Raw genomic sequence first — 19,073 nt, forward strand, 5'->3', positions numbered from 1 at the left:
CCTCTACTGTTTTATACCTATTCTGCTCCCCTAAAGCACAGACGCTTCCTGTAATTTTAAAAACTTGAATATGGAGCTACTACAGAAGACATGTAATTCTCTTCCTCCTAATTTTATGGCAGTGCCTCTGAAGTGTCACGCCAATTGTTAGAACAACACACTCCAGACTGCTTCTGACCATGTTGCTGCCTCTAAAGAGGTTCTTGGCCATGCTACTCCTTAACTGTCATGGTATCATCCTGATCTCTCTTTACTCAAGAGACAATTTCATAGGGATGAAAGGAAATTGAGAAAAACTAGGACTCATGCTTATCTTACACTCTATAGAGAACACCTCTGTAGCTATGAATCTGAAGTGGCTTTCGTAAAAAGAATATATTTTTCTTTCCTTATCCATTTCTCAGAACAACTGTTCTAAAAACCTATTTAATACTCTTGCTAGGCTCTCTGGTCCTCCTACACATTTGCAGACATCACATTTGACTTAACTGACAGCTGAACAACTGGCAGATTTTTTTTTTCCACACTAAGATGCTGTCTTATCAAAGCTCTTTTGCCTTCACTATCTTTGGTAAGCACTAATTGCTCATCATTCTCTCAGTCTCCACTAATGCAGGCTTTTGAGTCCAGATCTTAAGTTTCTTGGCATTCTTTTGATCTTACTGTATTGTCAAAGATTCTTACTTCAATGAGACTTTCTATCTCTTCTAGCAGTCTAGTGGTTAATGCAGCGGACTATGATCCTGGGGAACTGGGTTCGAGTCTCACTGCAGCTCCTTGTGACTCTGGGCAAGTCACTTAACCCTCTGTTGCCCCAGGTACAAATACGTACCTGTATATACTATGTAAACTGTTTGAATGTAGTTGCAAAAAAAACACAGAAAGGCAGTATATCAAGTCCCATTACCTTTCCCTTCCTTGGACCCACTTCCTTCTCAACTGGTTCAAAATTCTCAGTTGGGTCTGGCCACCTTTATTCAGTCAACGGTCAACTATTGTCTTAAAGTGAAGCCTTTCCAATCCCACTTCCACAAAGATCAAACAACTCCTAAATAAATGAATTACTGTGGGTTCTGGCACGGTTAGAACTGTTACACAGAAACATCCAGTCCCCCAAAGCATACCCTTGAGTAATACCTTCTCTGTCCTGGAAAATGAGGATGCTCCAGGAGTATCTGAAACAAGTTCAGTGAAAATAAATGTTCACCTATGTAATCAGTTTACCAGCTTTATCTTAGAGCAGCGATTCTCAACCAGTGTGTTATAACCAGCAGCTGGGAGTGGAAAGCAGCAAAACATAAACTAGCCAAGAGCAGGAGGATGTGGTTATTCCACCTGCAAGGGGGCTGGGCCAGTGATGCAGCAGCTCCCCACCCTAGCAGCCAGGATGACCAACACCAAAGCCAGCCTGTCAGCCTCACTGCTCCCAGTGTCTTGAGGTCTCGAAGCAGCCATGCTTACCGATGCTCCCGATGCTGGTGTGACACTCAACATTGATGATGACACCTCCAACCTCGATGCCGAAACAGACATTGGGGAACCGGACCTGGCTCCAAAATCTTTGCGTTGAGCCTCCCAGGAAACCTGGGTCCTCTTCTTATGAAGACAGAGAACACAGCAGGACTATGGTCGGGCCCAAGACACTGCAGACACCAAGAATGGGTGTCCTTCCCCGAGATGGTCCGGTTGCACCGGGTACAATGCTTGAGGCCATTTGGAGTCTTCGTGGACATGGACAGGAAGACCTTGCCAGCCAAATCAAAGAACTCGATGGTGCCTGAAGAAGGGGCGAAGGCAGGAATAAAATGAAGTACCCAACCAGAGTCAGGGCCTAAAAGTAGCCCACGTTGAAAATAAAAGAAGACTTAAATGCGGGCAAAACTAGACTAATAAGAGTTGTTTTTTTGTTTTTTTTAAAGAAACAAAACTAAAGAAAGGCCGAAGGCACTCATGAAAGCTCTTTACCAGACATGTGAAGAGAGACCAAAAAGAGCAGCTTCTCTTCACACGGAAAAAACTAAACTGAGAGAACCGTGTTATCTCGGCGGGCGGGAAGGCACTCCCGCATGTGCAGTGACATACAGCTCGCGCTTCACAAAGCTCTGTTTTTTTACTTTGGCATAAATGCCAGACCGGACGACGCGGATTGGCGACTACCCACACGTGAGAATATGAGAGCCTGCTTGTCCTCAGAGAATGTACTTAATGTACTGACATAAGAATTTTGAATATTATTCTATGTAATATAGGACAGATGAAAAGAAAGGACAACACAGGCTATGGAAGATGTCTTGTCAAAATATGCAGTCTTTATTTGAAGCACATAGAGGGGCATTTTCGAACGGGGACGACCATCTCTAAGGGCGCCCAACTCTAAGGACGGTGCCGCGAAGGGGCGGGGTAACGTGTAATATTGAAACAAGATGGACGCCCTCAACAAAACTTGGACGTTCCTTTTGATTATGCCCCTCCACGAGTCCAAGAACTATGACTAATCAAAATTTAACTCTGAACATTAAAGATTCCTGGGTATTCTTTACTCAAAGTCAGCGGTGCTTCATTTTATTTGGCAGCATTTTCCATAAGATGCCAACTCTGGCAGAAAGATACAGACATATTTCCAATCATTTTAGTGTGCCATAGGCTTGATTAAATGAATACTCAAACCTATGCATCTTATATATTATGAACTTCAGAAGGGAGTTCTCTTTGGCACGATGCAAGTACTATGTAAATGTTAGCAGAAAATATGAGACTGAAATCATACTCTGTGCACCTTGGCTTGATTTTGGTAAAAGTGTAAGACTTGGTTATTTCAGTCTATTCAGAGTGTTCTGATTTGATAATTTTTTTTCTGGTAGATTTAACTCATTAGGTTAGCATTTTGAACATTTCCTGTAAGGTTTTTTTTTTTAAATTGTATTACTTGTAATTAGTTTGTGGCTCATTTATTGTTGTGTGCTTTTTTGAAAAATTCTTATGTTGCTCTGAGCTTTAGAAGAATGGGTGATTAAGAAAACTGAATAAATAAAAATGGGAATGGACATGTTGCCTCCATTTCCCTCCCTGCCAACTACAACTTAACACTGACGAACACAAGAACATAAGAGTAGCCATACTGGGTCAGACCAATGGTCCATCTAGCCAAGCATCCTGCTATCCAAACAGTGGGGTCAAGCCAGGTCACAGGTACCTAGCAGAAACCCAAATCTTGGCAACACTCCACACTACAAATCCCAGGGCAAGAAGTTGCTTCCCCATGTCTGTCTCAATAGCAAACTACGGATTTTTCCTTCAGGAATTTGTCCAAACTTTTTTTAAACCCAGATACACTAACTGCTGTTACCACATCCTCTGGCACAGAGTTCCAGAGCTTAACTATTCGTTGAATGAAAAAATATTTCTATTTGTTTTAAAAGTATTTCCATGTAACTTCCTCGAGTGTCCCCTTGTCTTTGTACTTTTGGAACGAGTAAAAAATTGATTTACTTCTACTCGTTCTACACCACTCAGGATATTCTAGACCTCAATCATGATTTTGTAGACCTCAATCATATCTCACCTCATCTGTCTCTTTTCCAACATGGGGCTGAGAGAGCTTCTAGCCACTTGAAACCAGATTTTTGAGCTAGCTCTTAGATCTAAAGAAGATCTATCAAGGCCTGGGAAAGGACACAGATTAGTAATAATATTAGGACCCTATTTACTAAGCTGCATTGTAGGCATGCTAACATTTTAGAGCACGATAATGATAGAGACACCCATTATATTCCTATGGGTGTCTCTAATAGTGCGCTAAAAAGTTTGCATGCCTACAACGCAGCTTAGCAAACAGGGCCCTTAGTAGGGGACAAAGACAGGTACAAACACATACAAAGTAGGCTAAACAAAACTTTCGAAGACAACCAGAAGAAAAGAAAAACACCAGAGGTATGTCAGAAGCCAGAAACAAGAGAAAAATAAGCATCTAAAAACCTGTTTTGAAACAGAAAAGGCAAAATGATTGATAACAGAAATATGCTAGCAGGCTTCTATCACTGAACTGGCTTCATTTTTGACCCAGGTCTCTCCTGCTCCTTTTCTCTCTACAAACATTGGAACCAGGCTGTAGTCTGGTGTCATTCAAACTACCTGGGAATATTTTCCATTATTTACATTCCTATCTTATCAAACATGATAGGCAGGATGGATTTCATTGCACTGTTTTGAGAGTTAATTTTAAGATGTGAGGGTTTTTTTGGGGGGCGGGAGGATTGGGTGAGTTATCTACCTGACTTGGTTTTATGTTTTAGCTGTATTGTTTTATCAATTGGGTTTGTATTTTTTTTCTATTACAGTAATTTGTCTTATGGTATTGTAGAGTTTATTATTTATGCATGTTGAACTGTGAGCAGTGTAGTGCACTGTTGTTGAACATGACATATAAAATTAGCAAAAATTGAAAAAAAAATATTCAGCTTATAGCAATCATTCCATACAACCACCAATTTGTTACTCCCTTGCAATAACCACAACTTCCCCTCTCTAAGAGCTGTGAACGCTGCCATCACTGTATCTCCAGCAAACCCAGGGAGCAGAAATTCTCATCCATGAATTACAAGGGGAACTTCCACATGGTAATACACATCTGAGCCACCAGGCTAGCCTGGTTCTATATCTGTTTCTGATCCATATTAGGATATTAATTAACATTAATTACAATAAAGATGTTATAAAAACCTTTTACTTACTTTTTCAAGAAGTCTTGGAAGTCTGAGGGCAAATCATTAGGAATGACAACAGGATACTCAGCAACTACTTTGCTCTGGCTAAGAGACAGCAGCAAAAGGCCCAGCTGCCATATATCTCCTTTTTTTCCCGATTTACTAGGCAAAGGATCTTCACTAAACCGAACTTTTGTCTGCTCAAAAACATCTTCCTTGCAAATATCCGCCAAGCGTTTGGAAAGGCTATAATCCGTTAGCTTTATGTTCCCCACACTATCTAAGAGGACACTGGAAGCAGTTAACATCTTGTGTACCACAGAATTAGTATGCAAATAATCCAGGGCGGACAGCAGCTGGGAGGCATAGGAGCGAAGCTGATCCATGGGGACCAGCAGCTGTTGGTTGAGATAACAAGATTTGAGACTGGATCCATTCACATGCTCTACTACCACATGTACCAGGAAGCAGTCTTCTTGATCCTGGAAGTTCATGGCAATGTACTGTACCAGTCCAGGGTGCTTAAGTTTCAGCAGGGATCCAAACTCCGTTTCTGCTCCCCAAATCTGTTTGCGATAAAAACACAAATCAAAAGAAACTCAGATTTTATGAAAGAGACTTAAAAGATGGATAAAAGTAAGATCTTCCTCTTGAGTTGTCTTCTATTCACTCTGCTGCTCCCCAGTATCTCTCCACACTCGTCCTTCCCTACACCCCTTCCCGTGCACTCCGCTCCATGGATAAATCCTTCTTATCTGTTCCCTTCTCCACTACTGCCAACTCCAGACTTCGCGCCTTCTGTCTCGCTGCACCCTACGCCTGGAATAAACTTCCTGAGCCCCTACATCTTGCCCCATCCTTGGCCACCTTTAAATCTAGACTGAAAGCCCACCTCTTTAACATTGCTTTTGACTCGTAACCACTTGTAACCACTCGCCTCCACCTACCCTCCTCTCTTCCTTCCCGTTCACATTAATTGATTTAATTTGCTTACTTTATTTTTTGTCTATTAGATTGTAAGCTCTTTGAGCAGGGACTGTCTTTCTTCTATGTTTGTGCAGCGCTGCGTATGCCTTGTAGCGCTATAGAAATGCTAAATAGTAGTAGTAGTAGTAGTATCACAGCCAATAAGAAGCTGTAGCCTGGTCTACAGCCCCATCACAAAATGTCTGTGAGAATATGACAAGACTATAAAGTTAACTTGCCACACAGAAACACAGGAATTCTCACTGCAAATTCCTTTCTATTCATTCCTTCAATAGTAAATACCACTAGATACTGCATCTCAGGAAACATAGCAGACCGGCAACCATAGGAGGTATTTTTATTTTATTGTCTAGTCTAAGCACTACTCCCACAATCCTGAGATTAGAAACACAGTATTTCAAAATATAATCAGCAGATACAATTTGGACAGGACAGCCACAAGTATGCCAGTAAATTCCTATTATACTTCCTAACAATAAGAACCAGTGGGACCTAGAAAAGCTCTAATTCATTGGGTGGAATCAGCAGTCTTTCTATTAACCCACAGGATCCCTCTCCCCATTACTCAGCCACTCTATCATCTTAATCTGTTCCCTCTACCCACCGTGTAGCCTCCTTCCCCTCCCACTAGACGCAGAAAAGCTTAATGAGACATCATCTCCTACTGCCGCAGGACCAGTGTCGCAATAAGATCTGTAAAATTACAGCTTTTATCATGACTACTTAAACAAAATATAATTGTTTGCTTTAAAGATTAAGAAAGAGGGCATATACCACGCTCTAAATAACTTTGAACAAATGACCCTCAACTGTCTGGTACAAGTCACTGACCTTTACTTTACCTTTACTCAAGGGCTTCTCTCATCGGCTCAGTGTGGTAAGCAGCAAAAACAGTAATGGAAAACAACTCCAAAAAAACTGGAGAAAAAAAAACCACTGCCGAAAAAAAAGCAGACCCACACCACAATTAAATAGACAAAATGGAAATGTCCTCTTTATTTAATCTTATAAACTCTGACAAAAAACAGTTCCACTGGATAGAAAAGGCATGCCAACAATACCACTTATCCAGTAGCATGAATGTTCATTTTCTGGATTTCAAATTTCTTCAAGCCACTCCATGCACATAAAGGCTGCCACAGTTCAAATCCATAACCCCAACAAGGGCCACATTGTTTTGTAGTCTGCTTCAGGAGTCACTTCACTAATGCAAAATGACTTGAAAATGGCAACCAGTATTAAAAACACTGTCAAAGCCTCCAATCAAACAAAATAAAAAACTTAAAGGGACAGCTGCTCATTTTAGAAAAAGGTGTCTCACTCAATGGAACATTTAAATCTACAGGTGTCACTGTTTGCAAGCTATAAATCCATCATTGTTCACGCTGACCCAACTTTCTTATTTGATGATAAATTGTTTCAACAACTGAGGGGTGTAGCCCTAGGGGTGTCATTCGCTCCGTCTGTGGCTAATTTGTTTCTGGCTCACCTTGAAAGTATACAAACTTATTACACCAGGATTCAAATGGGTACTTTGTTAGTGGCATTAAATTGAACTTAAATGTATGGGAATAGATCACATCTTGGACAATCACCGTGGTGGTGATATTTCAAAGTTATTGCATCAGTGTGAACAATGATGGATTTCTCGCTCGCAAACAGTGACACCTGTAGGTTTAAATGTTCCCACTGAGTAGGCAGACTGGATAGGCCATATGGTCTTTTTCTACAAACGTGTTCTATATTTCTATGTAGAATAGCCCAGATAAACAGCTCAGCATTGCTACAATGAAGAAATAAAATATATTTCACAGACTGACTGCAGACAACAAAAAATGCCAAAATTAAAAAAAAACAAATCCATGTTTGGGGGGGGGGGGGGGGGGGGGAGGGTCCTTTTTTTTTTTTTTTTTTAAGAATAAAAGCCTAAAATATAGGCAAATGAACAGAAAAGATAAAAACGCTATTGAAGAATCACTTAGAATGTCTTTCAGAAGACAAAGAGAAACTAAGAGATGCTGTGAGATCAAGGGACTCCCAAGCATGAGTAGTAAGTGTCTTTTGCTTTTCTAGAAAGCTGTGAAAAAAATCATCTATTTGGCAAAAAGTGTTGCTATTTGGCTTGGTGATTCTATTTGTCTCCAGAGGACAATCCAACATTCAAAAATAATGAACTCAAGGAACCTATATTGGTATAATCCCTTCCTGCCTAGATCAATCCTAAGCGGGTCACTTATATTTTTTGTTTATTTTGTTGGTGGGACCAGGTCAGGACCAGTAATCACTCTCCTCTAGCTCACAATAACTCAGTCCAGGCCAGAACTTATATCCGGGTTTACTTAAAACAGAGACTAAACAATCTGGACAAAAGTCACAACAATAGCAAAACTACAGGCAGAGGCAGAAAGCAAAAATAACAGCAACAACTACAGTCACTTATTTGTTCCTTCAGGACTGTCTACTCTTTAGACAGTCTATTTCTTTTATTCCTGTACTACTTCATAGGTCCCTCTGTGTACCCTTCTATATCTCCGGACCAGGATCCCTATTTCTCCAGCTGCTTCTCTCCTTTCTCCATTTCCTCGGAAGTAAGGGTAGGCTAGTTCTCCATTTTAGCTTATACTTCTGAGCAGGTGCAGAAGCCTCAGCAACCCTATCACTGCTTACCACTTCTTTAATCCTTATGGCATATGGCTAGGCTAGCCAAAGTCTTTGATTCCCTCCAGAAGGGAAAGCGCGGGGTACAAATGTAACAAAAAAAAAACTTGGTGCAATGGCTGGGGTATCACTACCAACAACCCTTCCCCTCACTCTTTGGTACAATGGCTAGGGAAGAAGGAGTCAAAAACAAAAAAAATCAAACTGGCTAAGGTTTTATACTAATCACAGTAGCCCTTCAAAAGGGGTCTCCTCCTCCATTACCTCAGTCAAAAGAGCCCCCCCCCCCCCTCCTTAGTCTGGAAATGGTGGGTGTATTTACAAGTAACAGTCTAGTATTTTCATAGAGCCACTTGAGTTCTATGTCATTCTCTCAATGCATCAGAGGTTTTCAACCCAGCCCTTGGGGCACACCCAGCCAGTCAGTGTTTTCCCCGCATATACCCATTGAAGTAAAGGGGATATCCTGAAAATCCTGACTGACTGGGTGTGCCCCAAGGACTGGGTTGAAAACCCCTGCCTTAGAGGTTTCTACATCTGCAAATCAAGTTTTCAGAGGCTGAAAAGTATAAGTGTGCAATGCCAATTAGTGCACCTTGTTATACTTCTAAGAAACAAAACATGCTTGTTATAAAACTAATGAAAACATTTATAAATCTCCTGCTCAAATTCTTCTACAGTACATCAACCAACTAGTCCCTATTTATCAGTCCCAGGATTCTGAATCAGAAAATAGAGCAAAGACTATGACTCAGCCAGAAATCCTTAACCACAGACACATAAAATACATTACCTGCTTTTTACATTTTTCAACCTTTTCCATTTCCTGGCTGGTAAGAAACTTTCCCATCTTCTTCCGCCACTGAAGTATCCACTCATGTACAACAACAAAGTTTCCCGTAGAAACTTCCAGGGCATTGTAAACTGTTTTTCCAAGCTGCTCATTCTTGCCTGTGTAAAATATATAGATTTCTATAATATTCACATACCTGCAAATACTATAGATAATTGCATTACTGGCTTGACACCGAGCCATAAAATCTAACAGCCTGAGCATTTTGCTTACTATTGTCTGGAACATCTAGTTGCACCAAGAAGAATTATATGTCAAACACTAAATTAGAAGTGAGGAGGAATCTCAGTATATTCCACTGTAACACCCCCTTCAAAATAAGATACTTTTTTTTTTTTAATTTAAATTTGTACCCCATGCTTTCCCACTCATAATAGGCTCAATGCGGCTTACATATACAGGTACTTATTTGTACCTGGGGCAATGGAGGGTTAAGTGACTTGCCCAGAGTCACAAGGAGCTGCCTGTGCCTGCAGTGGGAATCGAACCCAGTTCCCCAGGACCAAAGTCCACCACTCTAACCACTAGGCCACTCTTCCAGGAGTGGGCCATTTTACTAAGGGGCCAATTTACTAAGATACAGTAAAAAAATGGGTTTATCACGTCCTTTCTTGAATGCTAGAGTCATAATGGATATGAGCATAGCACTCTAGAGCAAATTCCTCCCGAAGTGGTCCAGGATTTGAACATAATTGCTGCCCTAGGTAAATATCCCAATTAACTTTTGGGCTTCTGGCTCCCACCCCACCCTCCTTACCCCATGAGATTTTAACCTCTGCAATCATGACTCACCCCACCCTCCTTACCCCATGAGATTTTAACCTCTGCAATCATGACTATCTCAACAGCACTCTACCTAGAATTATCCTGAAAAAAATAACTTAAGTAGATGATATACTATGCCTGCAGAATGATGAGCAATTTAACACTAATTTTTAGTAAGTTATAAAATGCACACTTACAGTGGGACACACTGATATGCATACCTTTCCTCTTTCAGCAGGCTCAGGCTTCTCTGTATGAAGGACTCAGAGAAGTTTTGGGCAAGTTGACAAATAAAACATAAAAGTGCCATGACTACTCTGTTTTTCAAATGTTCTTTTAATAGTTAAAAAATTAGAGTATGTTTTACCGTCATTATTATTTTTAGCTTAGTTAGCCTATATAATAATTTGCACCTCCAACGTTCCATGTCTGGCTGCCTGGGTTCGTAACATCTCCTGACGTCAGCCAGCCTCCAATGTTCCATTCTTCTCACTGTCCCGCCCTCGCGTCAAGACGACCTGGGTGGCGTCGAATTCAATGAAGAACCTGTCCGATCAAGAGCCACAGATGAAACTCATAGAGAAGCGGGGACAATGGCCACTGTTGCGCTACGGCGTCTAACCCTATGGAGCCGGGCTCCCTTCGTCTGCTGAAGAACAGCTTCACCTTGGCATTCTTGCTGGATGCCATGAGATCGATCTGAGGAGTGCCCCACTTGAGGCAAATCTGCTGAAACACTTCCGTCGCCAGTTCCCATTCCGCTGAATCTAGAGAATGGCGATTGAGAAAATCGGCCTGTACATTGCTTGCCCTGGCAATGTGCGCCGCCGACACAAACAGAAGATGTCGCTCTGCCCAAGAGAGAATGGCTGCTGCTTCTGCGGCCAAGTGTCGGTTTTGAGTGCTGCCTTGACGGTTGATATAAGCCACCTCTGTCATATTGTCTGACAGCACTTGCACAGCGCGCCCCTCCAGAATTGTGTGGAACGCCAGAAAGGCTTGCCGAACAGCCCTCAACTCCAAACGGTTGATGGACCAACTTGACTCCAGCACTGTCCAAAGACCCTGAGCACAGTGGTGCAGGCAGTGCGCCCCCCATCCCGACAGATTGGCATCAGTAGTCATCAGAATTCATTGTGGGGTAGCAAACGGCATCCCCCACCACAGATTGGCCTCGGAGAGCCACCAAGACAAGCTGTCCCTGGCCTGCGGCCTCCAAGGAAGACGTCACTAATATTCCTGAGACATCAGAGACCACCGACTGAGCAAGGCATGCTGCAGGGGCCTCATGTGAAATCTCACCCACAGATCCACTTCCAAGGTGGCTACCATCAAACCGAGCACCTGAACATAATCCCAAGCCTGGGGGTGAGGCACCCTGAGCAAATGAAGAATGTGAGACTGCAACTTGAACCGCCTGTCGTCGGGAAGGAAAATGCAGCCCAGTGCTGTGTTGAAAGACACTCCCAAATAATCGAGTGACTGAGAGAGGATCAGCCGACTCTTGGTGAAACTGACGACCCAACCGAGGGCCTGAAGAACCTTGATAACCCGGGCTGTGGCCAACCGACTCTCCCCTATTTCCGAAGAAACGCAGCCACCACCACCATCACCTTCGAAAAGGTGCGGGGTGCTGTGGCCAGCCCAAACGGCAGAGCCTGAAACCGAAAATGCTGACCTAGAATTGTGAAGCGCAGGAATCGGTGATGAGGAGGCCAAATTGGAATATGCAAATATGCCTCTTTGAGATCCAGCGAAGTAAGAAACTCCCCTGGTTGCACTGCCGCAATCACTGAACGCAGAGTCTCCATGCGGAAATGCCTCACTGTCAAGCACTCGTTTACTTTGCGCAAGTGGAGCACCAGTCTGAAAGACCCTCCCTTCCAAGGCACCACAAAATAAATGGAGTAACAGCCTGTACCCTACTCGGCCTGGGAAACGGGCCCTACCACTCCAAATTGCAGTACTGATGCCAACGTTTCACGCACCGCCACCCGTTTGGCGGTCATAGCGCAACGGGATTCCAAAAAGACGTCTCCAAACGGAGCTGCAAACTCCAACTTGTACCCTGTTCTGACCACATTGAGAACCCATTGGTCCGTGGTGATTTTGGCCCACTCCTCGAAAAAGAGGGACAAGCGTCACAAAACCTAGGTTTCGAGGAGGAACCCATGAAAGTCGCCCGTGCTCGATCCTCAGGCAGCCATTGAGATTTGGAATCTCCCAAATCTCACACCAGCTTCTTCAAATCTTCACCAAATAAAAGCTTTCCCCGAAAGGGTAACTTGGTAAGACGTTGTTTAGAAGCTATATCCGCTAACCAATGACGCAGCCATAGCAAGCATCGCGCTATCACCGCCAACGACATCTGTTTGGCGGAGGCCCTCGCCAAATCATACAGGGCATCAGCCAAAAAAACGCCAGCCCTGATTCCATGTGAGGGGCCACGTCCGCCAGAGCGTCTGCGGAATCCAAACTGGATTGCACTGCCTGCTGCAGCCAGGCCAGGGAAGCTCTGGCTGCATACGAACTGCAAATAGAAGCATGCAGAGCAAGGGCTGAAACCTCAAAGGAATGCTTTAAAGAAGCTTCTAATCGACGATCCTGCATATCCTTCACTGCCACCCCTCCTTCTACCGGGAGGGTGGTCTTCTTCGTGACAGCCGTCACAAGCGCATCTAAGCGCAGAAAGGTAAATCGAGAAAGATGAGGCTCCCCCACTGGGTAGAGCTGGGACATAGCCCGAGAAACTTTCAGGGCCCCATCCGGCTCCGTCCACTGTGCTGTAATGAGGTCCTGAACAGCCTCATGCAAGGGAAAAGCCTGGGAAGGCTTTCTAGTGCTGGCCATCTTAACGTTAACAGATGTGGCTGCTGCCCCCTCTGGGTCTTCAATATTCAGAGTCTGTAAGGCATCTGAAATAAGTGAGGGAAGTTCTTCCCTAGGAAAAATCTGCACCGCAGATTTGTTGTCCTGCTCATCCTGCAGAATCTCTCCCTCTTCCAGATCCTCCATCCAAGACGGTCTGGAGGAACCTTCCGCGCCCCCACCAAGGGACTGAGAAGGAAAACGCGCTCTTAGTGAGTCTGCCGCCGAAACAGAGTGGACCCGCATACGCTTCAGCGCAGGAACATCTCCCGCAAGGGAGGAAAAGACCTCATCATCAGGAGCAGGAACATCATGGGCTGCAGAAACAGTAGACTGCAAAGGCAGTTGGACAGCCAAGGGAGAGGCCTGTCTCATTAAAAAGGCCTGGTGCATTAATAAAATGAACTCAAGGGAAAAAGGATTCCCCTGCTCCCCCATACCAGAAACAGTGGCAGCTGCAGCCCCTCGAGGATCCCTGGGCACAAAACCTCCCTCAGTTACTGTGACCGCCGTCCTCCCGAAGGGCTCCACTTGAGGAGCCGCATGGTTGGTCTGCTCCGGCGTGTCCAAGATGGCGCCCGCACCAAAAGCGGGTGCGCGGGAAAATTCAGCCTCTACAGTTGCCGCCACACCCGGAGCCCCCAAGCCTTCCAGGCAGGCCGAACTGCAAACTCACACCGCATTGCGCCGCTTGCCACAGCACGAGCAGCGCTTAATAGTCTCTGCTGTCATAACCCCGTCGGAACGGCGCTAGCACTGAAGGGAACGAGATCGCGTGACTCACCCCACCGCCAAAAAGCACATGGGAGCTTGGGTCTGGCAACATGCTGTGTCCTTTTTTTTTTTTTTTTTTGCTGTGAGGAAGGTCCGATCAAACAGCAAGGACAGCACAGACAGGCAACAGAGGAGAAAGAATACAAGGGTAAGGCAGGGACTTGCAAAACGTTATGCCTTTAAAGTGGGCACCACCAGCCACACAACCCAAGCTCAACTGGGTAGACCAGAAGCCTACTTCTTCCCACCAGAATCCAGGAGCTCTGAAGATCCGCCTAACACTTGCTGGAGATAGAGATAAACTAAAGAGGGAAGGATCTGGGCTCTCTGGGTCACTGCCTTCTTTCAGTGTTCTCTATCTCCACCTGCTGGTAGACGGATACAACCCACCAGTTCCTGGATTCATCTGCTGTTGAAGCTAAGGAAATGTATTTCTCCATGTGTCCACATGCATGCACACCTTCCCAATACACAAATGCACACGCATCCCCTATCATCCTACATCAATTGAACCCATTATTTGGTCTGACCATGTGCCAGTACGGATGGACCTAAGGATAGGTCAGGCAGGAGAATGCACCAAGTACTGGTATCTGAATGACAGTGTCCTTAAGGATCCACAACTCATCCAGTATATAGAAGGGAAAATTAGAGAGTATTTAACATTTAACAACATGGAGGAATCTTCTGCTCAAACACTATGGAAATGACTAAATGCAGTACTTACAGGTGAACTGATAGCCATCACAGCAGCTAAGGAAGGTACAAATAGAGAGGGAATTTGAGGGAAGACCTTGAGAAGATGACAAAGCATCACAAATGAGGATAGGGGGATAATGAGATGTTGAGACAGATTCAAAATATCAGGGCAGCTTTGGGGGGAATTGTATGATAAGGAAATAAGCTTTAAACTGGAGCAAGTAAACCAAAAATACTCCGAGGCTGGGGATAAAGCGGGCAAGCTCTTAGCAAAGAGACTGAAAATTCAGCAAACTAAATTGAATATTTTGTCAATTAGGGGTAAGGGGATGAGTTGCTAACTAAAGAGGAGGAGATACAGGGAGTATTACGATAAATTACATGTACCTGAGCAATATGCAGGAGACAATGAAGGAGAAACTATGTCTTACCAGATTTCATTGCCTGTTCTGTACTAATGAGTGTTATCCCTTCCTATCAGCAGGTGGAGGTAGAGAAAATTGAACTCAATCAGTGACATCACTGGTATAAGCTGGTGTGCTCCCTGGAACAATCCAGTATGCATCTTCCCAAGCAGCAAAAGGTCCCTTTCTAATGCACCCATGCCCCACCAACCACTGCAGCTGCAATGATAACCAAGCGAGCAAAACACCACAGAATGGTACTCGCTACCAGCATATACCAGGATATAGCAATATCATGGGAACCCCATATTGCTGCAATTGCAATAAGAATTTTTTTTTTTTGCATGAACTGAAAAAAGAACCACAGAGCATACCCAGAACCCCGGGCCAAGGTCTTTCAAGGGCAGGACTGCAGAACAGTGTCACAGACTAAAGGAAAGAAAACTATCAGTTAAGAATTTGTCCTTCCTTCGCTCTGCCAAAATCCAAATGGACAATGGCCAACACGTCCAATCTGTAAGATCTAGCAAAGGAATGGAGTGACGACCAAGTCGCCACCCTGAAAATCTCCTCAAGGGACACCACCCGGGCCTCTACCCAAGAAGCAACCTGAGCCCTAGCAGAGTGGGCCTTAAGCCTCTGAGGCATCAGACGATTCTTACAGATGTAGGCAAACTCAATAACCATCTTAATCCACTTCGCAACTGAGGATTTAGAGGCTGCCTGGCCCTTCCTAGAGCCATAAAAAAGCACAAACAGGTTGTCAGAGATGAAAATCATTTGTCTCCTCCAGGTACCAGAGAAGCAACCTCCAGACATCCATATTTGTGAAGCCTCCAGTCCACAGAAGATGAGGCTTCCGCCCCAAAAGAGAGAAGCAGACTTCCTGATTCACATGGAATGAAGACACCACTTTAGGCAGAAAGAAGAGAATTGTATGCAAGGACACCGAATCCTCCAAGAAGGACAGGTTACAGGTCCCAATACAACAAGGCCTGCAACTGCGAGACCCTATGAACAGAAGTGATGGCCACCAAAAATACCACCTTGACAGTTATGGCCCTGATAGAGGCCGAGCACAGAGGCTCAAACAAAGCCTTGGACAGCACCCAGAACTAGGTCGAGGTCCCAAAAAAGGAAGAGCAAAATGGGGGAGCACAGATGTACTACTCCCTTCGGGAACCAAGCCACTTCTCTATGCAAGGCCAGAGAAATGCCCTTCACTTTCCCCCGAAAGCTGGATAGAGCAGCCACCTGGACACTCAGGGAGCTCAAAGCCAGCCCCTGATTCAGACCTTGCTTCAGAAATCCCAAAATATCCAGGATCTGAGCCCTCCAGGGAGATAGAGGCTGCTCCCCATACCAGGACTCAAAAACATGCCAGACTCTAATGTAAACCAAGGATGTAGAGAACTTCCTGGATTGGATTAATATAGAAACCACCATGGGTGAAATCCCGTGCTTCTCTAAATGCCTCCTTTCAATAGCCAGATTGTAAGCCAAAAGAGATCCAATTGTAAAATAAACCTCTCTAGTGTCTAGTAGCACCCTCTAACCCCTGCCCCCCTTTTGCAAGCTTCCCAGACTATCACCCCCTCCCCTATGCATGAAGGCAGAAGCGATGTGCACTTTCTCCTGCCCCAAGCGCCACCACCCTCAAAATGGTGGCGCACCCTGTCCTACAGGGTGCACGCTGGCATGCACTGGGCAGGGCCAGTTTATCATATAAGGGAGAAATTCCTTTATATAATACACTGGCCCTACCCAGTGCATTCTAGGATGCCCCACGCAGGGCGAGGTGGGGCAGGGCACATTCCATTTTGAAGATGGCTCTGCTGGAGGCAGGAGCAAGTGGGCATCGCTCCTATCTTCAGGAACCCTTCCACCCTGCCCTGGACCTGATGCAAAGTTTCCCACACACAACGCGTTGGAAACACTTTTCTTTTCTTTTCTATACGGCCACAAGATAGTTAATCATCACATTGACATGCATTTTAATGTATTTTAATATAGTCCGTGGTAAGGATTTCTGACTGTTAACACCCCCATTGAAACCCTTTCTGTATTGCTATCTCGTGGTAAATCTATGTTAAACTCACTGTAACCGCGTGGAAAGTTGTCTGCATAGGCCCCTCTTTATCCCATCCCCATCCAGGCCTCTTCATGTATATTTACCCTCCTCCTAAACTTCGCTTAAGTGGATTCTGGCCCTCAAAAGCTCATGCCTGAATAAACTGGTTAATTGGTAAGGTGGTACCTGCCAGTCTCATTCTTTTTTTTTTTTTTTTTAAATACTCCTGAGCAGGCAGATAGAATTCATAAGCAAATAAAATCAAACAGAAAATTCACATATGTAATTGAATAAAAAAAGGAAAAAATGAGCAGTGTAAGCAACTAATGGAGCCTCTCACTGGTAGCACAGGAATATCACATACAGTCACGGCACCAGTATGAGAAAATCCAGATTTTTCATGCTAGCGCTGCCAAGTGCTTGTCGCTTTACTCCTGTTCCAGTATATGTACAGATTATATATTGAATCACTGAATGTACAGGTATTATGACTCCTGATGCAGGCACATCTGCCGAAACATGGCCATGTTGAGTCTCTCCTACATTAGGCAATTGGATTTTATGGACACATTACCTACTTACATTCTGTCCATATCTCTACACTAAGAACATTCCCATTGTCTACTTACCTATACATTTTCCTCTGTGCACAGTGTGCTGACCAGAGCCACCTATCTGAAAATGTAGACATTTATAGGATGTGCAAGAGTCTTCATTACCATGTATAGAGAGCTGACGTTCTCGCCTTAAAAATTTTTTAAAACACATCTATTAGTAACAAATCATTAGCTTCAATTTATAGCTACTGTACAAAATGAACAAAGATCAAAGCACAAGTCAGATGCAGAATTGGAATGAACTATTTTCTAGTAACATCAGGTTAGGCAAGAAAACAATTTTATCTGTTTTTTTAGTTTCATTCTGCACTAAATAATCAAAAGCAACTGTGGTGTTTAGTAAGTGAAAGAAGAAGAAACCGGTTTGAGAGACAGAAACTGGGCCGGTCTTAGGAAGGGATGACAGGGACGGTGGCCACACAGGGCCTCGTACTCCTACGGGCTCCGTGGCCCCAGCATGTCCAGAGTCCACTGTCTAAGAACACCCCCTCCCTCCCCACACAGAAAGCAACTGCTGCTGACACGGAGTGGGAAGCAAGGAGTATGGCCCAGGCCCGCACAGGTTAGAGGGAACATTGTGAGTTGGGGGGCCGTGGCCCCTCACCGCAATGTTCCCTCTAACCTGTGCAGGCCCAGACTTCACTCTTTGATGTCTACTCCTGCAGTTGCTGACAGTGCTGCGAACCAACCTCTGAGTCAATTCCTGACAGGGCCAATAAGGAGCGCCTTTTTAGGTGACAGACAGGCTCCCTGATCAATCACAGCCGAGCTGCACTTATGATCGGTAACTCGTCTCAGCCATGTGAAAAAAAGACTGTGGCTGAGTGTGAGCCCAGACAGTCGTGCAGCTCAGCTGTGATCCACTACAGCCATCCTAGGAAGCAGCAGTTCTCTGTTTGATTCTTTGTGAGCCTCAGCCGACCATTCCCCCAAACAACGGCACAACCATTGTACTTGGGTTTGAGGCATGAGGGCTCCGCCACACCTCCACTGTCGCTTGCCCAACCCTATCCTAGGGCAGCAAAACCGTGGTACCCATTTGACAGACGGTTTATCAGTCAGCAGCCTGTCAGCCTCTGCCCCAAATCCACTGCACCGACCACTAGACTTTTGTCTTCTCATCTGTATTTTAAAAAGAAGCTCAAAACTTACTAGTTCTCCTTGCTTTCTTGCACCCTTGTTTTTCTGTGCATTTTCCACCGATACTTGTTGCACTACATATGGTATTGGTTAAAAACATGCAACTATAATGGCAAAACTAATTTTTATGTTTAATAGAGAAGCTTCTTGACACAATATTCTTTCTTGATCTTAATGTGCACTTCTCCATAATACAAAAACGAACATTGCCACACCTGGAGCGTCCTGTGGAATTCATTCGATGTCTGTCTCCATTGCTTTCGGAGGTTCCACTGATGACCGTGTAGGGCTTCAATCCAGCACAAGGTAAATCCTCCTGGTTTGAAAAACTGGCACTCTCCAGCCGTTCCTGGGAAAATGAATTGCTGTCAAATGGCGCTGGCAGTTAAGAGTATTGGACAAGGAACGAAACAGATCTCTGTCACTGTGAAGAAGTCACTATCTCTCTATGTCTTAGTTTATCCAACTATAGGGTAAAAGTATAAATATAATTTAAAAGCTTCTATTCTTAGGTGTTAACGAATTGTAATTGTA

General features: G+C 44.3%; 1 protein-coding gene across 1 annotated transcript in view; it reads right to left on the minus strand.

Annotated features, from left to right (window-relative positions):
- Window positions 1-19,073, minus strand: part of EIF2AK4 (eukaryotic translation initiation factor 2 alpha kinase 4) — a 285,849-nt gene that overhangs the window by 242,222 nt on the left and 24,554 nt on the right. Inside the window, exons 6-9 of the mRNA XM_030213680.1 lie at window positions 18,755-18,888; window positions 17,412-17,527; window positions 9,142-9,299; window positions 4,731-5,269 (exon numbers count right to left, since the gene is read on the minus strand). Coding sequence (XP_030069540.1) covers window positions 4,731-5,269; window positions 9,142-9,299; window positions 17,412-17,527; window positions 18,755-18,888 — 947 coding nt within the window. The remainder of the gene's footprint in view (window positions 1-4,730; window positions 5,270-9,141; window positions 9,300-17,411; window positions 17,528-18,754; window positions 18,889-19,073) is intronic.

The sequence above is a fragment of the Microcaecilia unicolor genome, chromosome 9 (genome assembly GCF_901765095.1).
Source record: "Microcaecilia unicolor chromosome 9, aMicUni1.1, whole genome shotgun sequence".
Lineage (NCBI taxonomy): Eukaryota > Metazoa > Chordata > Amphibia > Gymnophiona > Siphonopidae > Microcaecilia > Microcaecilia unicolor.